This window comes from Lactuca virosa, chromosome 5, assembly GCF_052849685.1.
Source record: "Lactuca virosa cultivar CGN04683 chromosome 5, Lactuca_virosa_CGN04683_v6, whole genome shotgun sequence".
Lineage (NCBI taxonomy): Eukaryota > Viridiplantae > Streptophyta > Magnoliopsida > Asterales > Asteraceae > Lactuca > Lactuca virosa.
In genome coordinates, this window is record NC_136430.1 from 398,177,033 (window position 1) to 398,188,027 (window position 10,995).

At 35.1% G+C, this 10,995-nt stretch overlaps 1 protein-coding gene and 1 long non-coding RNA gene across 2 annotated transcripts; one reads left to right on the forward strand and one right to left on the reverse strand.

Annotated features, from left to right (window-relative positions):
• The first annotated feature begins 5,882 nt into the window (after nt 1-5,882).
• LOC145116802 (uncharacterized) lies at nt 5,883-7,033 on the forward strand. Its single transcript, XR_013712315.1, has 2 exons — nt 5,883-6,210; nt 6,730-7,033. It is a non-coding gene; the product is annotated as an uncharacterized LOC145116802 (long non-coding RNA).
• A 459-nt stretch (nt 7,034-7,492) lies between these two features.
• LOC145116140 (uncharacterized) lies at nt 7,493-9,387 on the reverse strand. The gene has a single exon (XM_079052492.1). It carries the CDS (start codon nt 8,628-8,630, stop codon nt 7,668-7,670), a length of 963 nt encoding a protein of 320 aa, XP_078908618.1. The 5' UTR covers nt 8,631-9,387; the 3' UTR covers nt 7,493-7,667.
• Nucleotides 9,388-10,995: the final 1,608 nt, after the last annotated feature.

The following is a 10,995-nucleotide window of genomic DNA, read 5'->3' on the forward strand; positions in this document are numbered from 1 at the left end:
AAATATAATGCATTTCCAAGAAATGGCAAATCAATTACCTGATGCATTTACTGACACAAAAAGGGTGACTAAATCATATATACCAGCTGTCAATGTTCCAGCTCGAATTGACATTCCACGTGCACAATCTGATGATAAAGTCACTCAAGAGTCTAAAACACGCCTGAAGCGTGGAAGGCCATTTGGTTCTAAGGATAAGAACCCACGAAAACGAAGAGGAGCAGAAAATGCACTAGATCACGATGAAAGTGTTCCTGGAGAAACACGAATTATTCAAATTCCCCCAGGAAAGGAGGATGATGCATTAAATTATGGTCAGACAAATAGAATATGTGACCAAAATGAAACTGACAATATAGGTGCAATATTTTCTTATTCAGTTGCATGTGATATTATGAATGATGATCCCGAACCACAATCTGTCATTGAATGTCAAAGAAGAAATGATTGGGCTAAATGGAAGGAAGTTATGCAAGTTGAATTAAATTCTCTTAACAAGAGAAAGGTTTTTGGGAACATTATCCTCACACCTGAAGTTGTGAAACCATTAGGATATAGATGGATCTTCGTACGAAAAAGAAATGAGAAAGACGAAATTGTAAGATACAAGGCCAGGCTTGTTGCTCAATGTTTCTCTCAAAGACCTGGAATTGATTATGAAGAAACTTATTCACCGGTAATTGATGCAACCACTTTCAGATATTTAATCACCTTGGCAGTATCTAAAAATTTAGAGATGCGTCTTATGGATGTTGTTACAGCTTACTTGTATGGATCACTTGATAGTGATATCTATATGAAAATCCCTGAAGGATTTAAAATGCCTGAAGCGTTAAGTGCAAAACCCAAAGAAATGTATTCTATAAAATTACAAAGATCTTTGTATGGTTTAAAGCAATCTGGGCGAACGTGGTACAATCGTTTAAGCGATTATTTGACAAGTAAAGGTTATAAAAATAACACTATTTTGTCCATGTGTATTTATTAAGAAAACAACATCTGGATATGTGATCATAGCAGTCTATGTTGATGATCTGAACATCATTGGAACGAATAAAGAAATCCTTGAAGTGATTGAACTTTTAAAGAAAGAATTTGAAATGAAAGATCTTGGAAAAACCAAATATTGTCTTGGTTTACAGATTAAGCATATGCCTAACGGAATACTTGTGCATCAATCAAATTACACAGAAAGAGTCTTGAAACGTTTCAATATGGAAAATACAAATCATTTAAGCACTCCAATGGTTGTTAGATCATTAAATATTGACAAGGATCCATTTCGTCCATGCGAAGAAAATGAAGAAGTCCTTGGTTCAGAAGTACCATATCTAAATGCAATTGGAGCTCTTATGTATCTTACCAATTGTACTAGACCTGACATTTCTTTCGCTGTAAACTTGCTAGCAAGATTTAGTTCAGCCCCAACAAAAAGACATTGGAATGGAATCAAACATATTTTTCGATACCTTCGAGGAACTACTGATTTAGGGTTATTTTACCCTAACAATTCAAAACAAGGCTTGATTGGTTATGCAGATGCAGGTTATTTGTCTGATCCTCATAAAGCTAGATCTCAAACTGGATATGTATTCATGAATGGAGGTACTGCAATTTCCTGGCGTTCTCAAAAGCAAACACTTGTTGCCACATCCTCAAATCATGCTGAAGTAATTGCACTAAATGAAGCTAGTAGAGAATGTACATGGTTAAGATCGATGACACAACTAGTTTTAACTTCATGTGGACTTGAAAAGGATATATGTCCAACTTTAATTTATGAAGATAACTCAGCATATGTCACTCAAATGAAAGAGGGATATATCAAGAGCGACAGGACAAAACATATACCTCCAAAGTTTTTTGAGTACACTCAAGAGCTTATAAAGAACCATCAAGTCGAAATCAAATAAGTTCAATCTAGTTACAATGCAGCAGACCTTTTTACGAAGGCACTTCCTACTGCAATCTTCAGGAAACATGTCCATGGCATCGGAATGCGACATGTGCATAGAATATAATGTGACGGATGTCTAAATAAGGGGGAGTCAACTATACACTGCACTCTTTTTCCCTTCGCTAAAGTTTTTTTCCCACTGGGTTTTCTTTAGCAAGGTTTTTAATGAGGCAGTACGTCAAAGTTGAATGCTAAAATGATATCATCCAAGGGGGAGTGTTGTAAATAAATGGTGGATGACATAATAATTGGTGCATGGCAAATTTGTCAACATTTCTAACTAGTTACAATTATATGTTAGTAAAATTTGTAGTATAAATACCCCTCCATTGTAAAGAATGAAATACACCAAAAAGTTATAAGAGATATAACTTTCATATTCTCTCTAAATATTTTTTCTTCTCAATTAAAGTTCTTATCAAAGTTTACTAGTTTGGATTGATTTATAGTTACATTAATTACGCTTAATTCATAACAATATATATATATATATATATATATATATATATATATATATATATATATATATATATATGTGTGTGTTTTTTTCCTGGATAAACCGTTTAAAATGTAAAGAAACAAATTAATATGTTTTTCGAACTACAGAAACATATTTTTATGTATTTAAAAATATAGGACAAATTACACGAATGGTCATTATGGTTTGTTGTAATGTGCACGCTTGGTCTCTAACTTAATTTTCTAACTCGAAAGGTCCATCAAACGTTAATTTGTTGCGTCTTTGGTCCCTAACAGAATTGAAAAGACTAATTTGCCCTTATATTTTTTTTTTTTGGTTTTCTATTATTTATCTCATTTTTAAATTAAAAAAAAACAAAAAAAACAAAACAATCGTCCACTCCACCCTCCTTCGCATTTACCTAACATATCACTTCTCTCTCTCTCTCTCCTTCTAACTCCACCCCCTTCTGCTGGTTCAATTATCTTCTTCGACCATCGGTCGTCACTTCCCCGTGGATGTTTTCCTTTGCCATCGACACCGACATCACAACACTCGAGGCTTCGTTAGTTCGTCTTCTCCGAGAGGTTTCAATATCCCTTTTCTCTGCCTCCTGTTAACCCTAATTGTCGTCGGGATCCTTTGTTGTGACATATCATCAACGCTCTGTTGATCTGCTGTGGATGGTGTTGGATTTATACCAAAGGGGAATCGAGATGCCCTAGTCGTCAACCACCATCGGACCGCCGACCTCCATCGATCTTGTCTCTTCCACCCTTCCTGCTGCTAGACCATCTTCCATATTTCCTGCTGCTAGACCATCTTCCATATTTCCTGCTGCTTCATCGATCATTTTGGCATCTGGGGTTCAAAAATCAAAGATTGTAAATGTTTTGATTCTATTATCTTATACCAGATTTTTATATTGGTTTTGGTTTTGAGGTTTATCAAGGTATGATTTCAGATTTGATGCTAAACTTTGTAATGATTTTGATCTTGAGGTTTATGAACGTATGATTGCAGAATATACCTACAATGTATGATTTCAATTTTCTGGTTTGATTCTGAGAATGGTTTTGATCCTAAGGTTTATCAATATATGATTTCGTTTTTCAGGTTTAACTATGAGAATGATTTTGAGTTTTTTTAGTGGTTGTTAGCAGAGGTGGTCAGGGATGTCGGAGTTGAACCGGAGTACCGGTGGTAATCGGTGTTGGCAGTTCTTTGAACAAGAAACGTGGGGGGAGGATGGGGTAGGGATTAGTATGACCTTATTTTTTAAATAAATAATAAAAACATTTATCTTAATCAAATAAATCAGAAAAATATAAGATAAGGGTAAAATGGTCTTTTTACAGACTACTTATGCAACAAAATTCAGTTTGAGGGACCTTCCGAGTGAAAAAAAAATATTAGGGACCAAGAATGCAAATTACCACAACCATAGGGACCATTCGTGTAATTTGTCCAAAAATATACATATCAATAAAAACCCTTCTTGAATCATAAACATGTTTATATATATATATATATATATATATATATATATATATATATATATATATATATGTTTTTTAGAAATATTAATATGTATTGTAGAAATACAAATATTTGTTTTTACACTTTTATAAGCATATACATATATTTTTAGAAGTATAGATACATATTAATATTTCTAGAAATATTAAACTATGTATTTATACTTCTAAAAACTATATCTATAAAATACGTATTCATAATTCTAAATTAATTTTTTTTTTACTTTTTAAATGGTATAACCTTGCAAACACACACACATATATATATATATATATATATATATATATATATATATATATATATATATATATATATATATATATATATGTATGTATAACATTAAAAAAATATAAATACAATATTTAATCAAACATTTTTTTTTGTATATAAATACGACTTTTTTGAATGAATTATGAAAAAAAAAACTTAGGGTAAAAGTGTAAAAAAAAATTATAAACTTAAGGGTAAAACGTAAAAAAAACTGTAAATTTAAGGGTTTTTTGCGAAGTTAATGTAATGGTAACCTGCTAAATCTGTTATCACCGGTAAAAGGATAAACCAAACATTTTTTTTGAAAATATGAGGGTAAAAACGGACATAAAATTCAACTTTGGGCAAAACCGAAAAAACCCTGAAAAATTGAGGGTTTTTATGACATTAACTCTTATAAAATTCGTCTGGATGAAAATTATTCTAGTCGTGCTTTCATGAGCATAGGTTTCATCCATGGAGATTTTCAATCCCCTTAAATCACTTTCGGTAGGTTTCAACCTCTTGAAATCACCAATGGGCTTCTCAAAAACTAGGGATGAATATATGGACCGGGGAACCGGCCGGAACCGATACCGGAACCGGAAGCCGATGGAATCGATCGGGCCGGGATGGATACTATATTATTGTCGATTTTTGAAACCGGTAGAACCTGCAAAAACCGGTAGAACCGACAACATTCGCAACCGTATGTTGTTATTTCTTGAGGACCGGTTCCAACATTGAAGACACGTCAAGAACCGGTAGGAACTGGAATCGGTAGAACCGGCGGTCCGGTTCGGTTCCTATTTTCCACCAAGTTCGGTTCCCGGGTCAGGTCCGGTTCGGGTCGGTTCCATCCGGATCAGTTCCTTTGCTCGGCCCTATAAAAAACCCCTAAAGTCACCCTAGTTAGAGTCTATATTTTTGCTATTGGTTGTGTGTTTTTGTTTTAGAGTTTTGTATACATTAATTCAATTAAAATATAATAGTAAAATAACTAGATTTGAAAACTTTAAAATACCCAAATTAAACAAAAAAAAATGAACCTCATCTTTAGTGCCTATAAGTACAATATTAAACAAATTGACAACTTATAAATACAATGTGAAACAAATTGACAACTTGACACTTAGACAATTGGACTACAAGGTGCACCAAGTCAACTCGTCAAGCTTTCGACATATGTTGAACGCCGCCCCGTGACGTGCGTTAAGGGGCTGCACCAATGTTGGGTCGTTGGTACTTGGTAGCTTTGCGAGATGAAAGAGGAGAGAGAATGGGAAATGGTGGAGAGAGAGTATTTAGGCGCACTATGATCGACTCTTTTAATTCTTTTTTTAAAAACATGTTAGCACACTACTACTCCTTTATATAGGGTGAATATTTGAATTGGACCGAACCTGTTCTTGGAACGGACCGATTTTACATAAATTAGTGGACCTTAGATCGGAGCTGTTGAGGCTTACTAGGCCCAAGTCCGGTTCATAGTTGTTGGACGTAAAAGTAAGCATTTGGGCCGGACAGGACCAGACCTGTTTTGTAGAAATTTGTGGGCCTTAAACCGGACCTGTTGAAGCTTACCCGATCCAGGTCCAGGTCCGGAGGTCCAAATGCTCATGCTTAGATGACATAAAAATTTAATCTTTAATAATATCTTGGTAAAAGTTCATTGTGTTGATACGCTCTCTGTTTGTACGAGTATAAAAATGTTTGTTCTTTTATTTGTGTGTGATTGGGGATTTGAGAGTTGAGAGATAGATGGGTCGATTGCAATGGCTGGAGGCGATTCTGCCATTGGGGATCATAATGCATCGCCGGCAACGTCCAATATTTTCTTCACAAAGCTGCTCATCATTTTCTTGGTTTTTCATTCGTATCTGAATCTGATTGATTCTACTATTTACTATTTATTTGTTCTACAGCCGAAGCACATCGGTAATGATTTGTGGGATGTCGCCATGTGAAACTCTCCTTCTAATTAGAGGATTTTATCCAGTTTCAGGTTCTATTCCTAAACGAATCTCTTTCGACTTCAATTTTCACCTAACTAACTAACAACTAATATCAACATCTAGGGTTCACTTCCATAGATAATTTCTTTCTCTAATAATAGCTTACGCCAAATAAAGGAACAAGAGTGTAGTATGGTTAAGTACCAACTTACATCATTCGTCTTTGTATGTTATAAACCTACCAAACTATACCGACGTCATACAAACACAACCCACTTTTCATTTCATTGCCATAATTGGATGGATTCTTTAAAATATAAGGTCGTGATAACATAAAATTTAAAAGTATAATGCTACATAATGTGGCGGTTTTCTTCTTGATACATGTTTGTATTTTATGAACGATTAATCTATCCAGATATAACGATGTCATACAAACACAAAACAGTTTTCTTTGCTATAATTGACTAGATTTTTGAAGGTATAATGTTGTAATAAGAAAAAGAACCGGAAGTATAATGCTATAATGTGGTAGGTTTTTGTTGCTGATATGATTTTGATTGATGCAGGAAGGAAGTTTTAAGGAATAAAAAAAACGTTCATCAGAAGTTTGACTTTTAGTATATATTGACTTCCATTTGATTTCATGTGGTAATTTGTTATACAAAAAGCTCATGGTGATGTGTGTTTGAACTTTGAATTTGGTTCTTTCAAATAGTTTCTTACAATTTATTGATGGATTTGTTACATCCAAGAGATTGCTGGACTTTTAAGCACAACCACTCAGTGTCAGTAGTCAAATCCATAGTGATGACATGGTCAAAGTTGTATATTATTAATTACTCTTGGAGAAAAAAGTTTCTATTTTTGGTAGGTAATTGGTTGATTGTGTGTGCAAAAATGGCAGCTGCATTTGGTGCTACTGTACAAGCTAAAAATGGAAATATAATGCAGGACAAAGAGTAGTGTGGTTTGTCAGGTGCCTTGATGGCAATAACATACTTTCAAATCTAACTCCACTGTAACATTAATGTTACACATTACACTACAAAACATACATTTTAAAATGTGAATGGAACAAAACAAAAATTACAACATGTTTTCTACACATTACACTACATAACACCTTAATTAAGTGCTATATTTATTTTGAAACAAATGAATATGAAGGATTTCTACTTGTATGCAAAAGGTGGGATGAAATAATTGATGTCCAAACTTAATTAAAACCAAAAGCAATTTCAATTCTATAATATGAGCATAGGAAAACCAAAACTATATATTCAATTGCTACAAAAGATATAAATCCCATGAAACAAGTTTATTCCTTGTTCAAAATTCAACAAGAATGGGCCCAAGCTTACAAGATGCACATAATGGATGATGAATGTATGAATGGTGTATTTACACAATTACCCTAGAATATAAACGCACAAAGATATAAGATTTGAGTACACCTACAGAATGTGTAAAGAAGCATGACCTGATGAAGAAGAAGAAGAAGAAGTCAAGCAGTAAAGTCAATTTCAAGGTCTGGCATTGTTCTTGTAGCCATGGCATATGGAACTCTCATGCTCCCAACTCTTGTCATGCGTAATGCTTCACCAGAATTTGCAGCTCTTTCTAGTTCTTGGATTCTCTTCCTTTTCTTGTATCTCCATGCCCATAATATCAGCAATGCAAACAACACCACCAATATGATTCCACCACCTGCTATGCCAACAATAGCACACACTCTAGGCATGTTGTCTAACTTACTACTAGATGCAGTTTCGTCAGGTGATGCAGAAACTTCAGGTGTTGCAGGAGGAGAAGGGGGAGGGGATTCAACTACAATGGAGAAATGCCCCTGTTCATAAGTCAAACATTGATTGTCTGATACTAAATCTGTGAAATTGACTTGACCATGTAGATCAAACCAGACACACTTGGGATGAGAACCAGAACCTTCAGGTTTTGACCTTATTTGTCCAAACTTTATTGTGATGGCATCATCGGAAGCCCAAAATTCCAGTTCAGGTAGATTAGTAGCTGATAAGTCTGAACCATTATAAGCAAGAAGACCCAATATAGGAGCTAGATAAGTGTAACCAGGTAAAGGGTAATATGTAGTGGACCAATTCCCCAGGTTTTGATACACCAGAACAAGTCTCTCCACATAGGGTTGCTCTCTTACGCCAATGGGGATTCTGAACTCTTTAAACGTTTCAACACCTCTATGAAATAGGCTACCACTTCGTAGTCTCATTGCTGATATCTCAATCCCTGTCAAATAGGGAGGAACGAGTCCATCAAACGGAATACCAGTACGTGGATGGAAGAATGCACGGTAGGCGTATTCCTGGAGAGTCGTATCAAGAGTCCTTGCAGGTTTTGTTTCAGAATTAGATAATGGAGATCCAACTCTTGGCCAACAGAGGAAGCAAATAAGCAGAACAAGTATCGTTAAACTTCGAAATTGAAGCCCCATTGATGCTTCAGATTATTGAAAATTGGAACAATTGGCAAGAACTGGATTCTCTCTGTGTGATCTAATGGCAACTGAAAATCAAAATTCAGAAGCTAATAAGCAACTATAGAGCGCTAATGCATGTCTCAAGGAACATTCCACAGCCAAAACCCTTACGATACTTCAAGAATTCCGCAACGAGAATCTGGATTCTAAACGGCAGATCTTGTAGAAAAGAGAAAATCCAGAGCAATGTACTCAAACGAACCCTAGAGTTCCGGCAAGAGCAGTTGAGTTTATCAATCAAAAACAGCAACAAATTGATTTATTCACCTTACAACCGTTGTCGAGTTCATCAGATTACGCAAGAACACGCATTCATCTTCAACGCCCAAACAAATTCCTCTGCATTTTGACGAAACTGGAGCCAAAAACCGTAACTAGCGTATGAAAATTGCATAAACTTACTAGCTCCGGCGATTTCGATCGTGAAAACCGTTACTATATTCGTTTCTCCTGTTTTGGGAGTTGGAACTAACAAGAACTTCTTCTCCTGATGCGAACAATTTCTCAAGATATCCAAGAATCAAGTTGAAACACGATTTTCATATGCACACGTCAAACGAAACAATCAACGAAGATGAAACAAAAATGGAACAGAAGTAAATCAAGCGTATGTTCTAAGAAATGAGTGAATGAAGAAGGAGAGACGATATCCAAGAAGAATTGATGTACAAGAGGAGAGAGAGTGAAATATACACGAACATGTATGTATGTATGGGGGGATTTGCAGAGTAACAGCTAACAATATGGGGAGGGGGAGTTGACGTAAATGCCCTCGTCCTTTTTCATTTATGGACAAATGTGTACAACAAAAGGTGACTACTGTTTTGCATGCCAATGGAAATGGGTCAAGTCAAACTCTCAACTTAGTCAGCGACTAGTCCTCTTCTTATTTTATTTTTGGGTAGTACGTTCCATTTAATATTATAACAATTTACTTTTTTTTTTTCAATATAAAATGGATTTTCATATGGAGAACTTAGGAATTAGGATAGAAATATAATATTTTAGTAGTAATTGTTTCACCATTTAAAATTTGGTTACGTAAATTAATGAAAAACAAATTCATAGATTGGAAATTTTGATGTCTTTCTCGTTGTCAATATATATTCGGGTTTTTGAGATAAAGAAAGTCTCTTATAAACTCCCCTAGCAATTATCTATAAGATAAATACAAAAATAAATAAGATAAGATATGTCTAATGGTCTCGTGCAGTTGTAACAAAAGGTTAACGGATGGTAAGACTATCCTGAAAGTCATCAAACAGTAAAAGTGGCAGACCCTTGATGAATATGTCGGCTAGTTGATAGCGAGAAGGAAGGCACATGAAGAACTCGTTCCTATACTTTTGCGACATTTTATCGTACAAAATGAATATCCATTTTCGATATGCTTTGTATATTGGTGTTGAACCAGGTTTTCCGAGTGGTATATCGCACTACCATTGTTATAGTAAACAATTGTGGCTTTTGAAAGAGGACCATGAAGTTTCGAGAAGCAAATTTTGTAGCCAACATGCTTTGCAAACGACATTTTCAATGCCCCGATATTCAGTTTTTACACTTGATCGGGATAATGTCGGTTGCCTTTTGGAGGACCATGAGATGATGTTATCACCAAGAAAAATACGATAAATTAAAGTTGATCTCGGGTATCCACACACCCCTCCAAATTGCATCCATGTAGGCAAGAAGATGCATGGATTGCAATTTAGAGAGGTGTAAGTTGAGGTGAAACTACCTTGAATGTATCGAATAATTCTTTTGAGTGTGTTCATGGGAGTCGTACGTATGAGGTGCATGCACGTGGATGCAAACTTATTGGAGTGCACAAACCAAACTATGATCGTAGGTGGGGCGGGAAAAGGTTTCATGCTTGAGAGTTCAACTTCACATTGGTATTGACCTATGTTGTAGTTGGTTTAAAGAAACACATATATGGTCATTGAATAATTTTCTTTGGCATATTGTGTTTGGTTGAGGAACAATCCATGTTGATGGCATTGTACAAATATGCTAATGAAGTAAGTGAGTGGTCCAAGATCTTTCATGGCAAATTCATGAGTTAAAAGTTCCAGGAGGAGTGTCGCAAGTTATGAGATGAGGTAGTAAAAATTATATCGTCCACATAAAGTAAGAGATATGCCACATCATTTTCATGACAGTAAATAAATAAAGAATGATCACAAATGTTATGTTTGAATTCAATGGTGCCAACAAAACCCACAAAACGTTGGTACCAAGCATGGGGAGCTTGTTTTAACTAATACAAGGGTTTATGAAGAAGAAAAACATAACAAAATAAAAGGGATCATCAAAAACT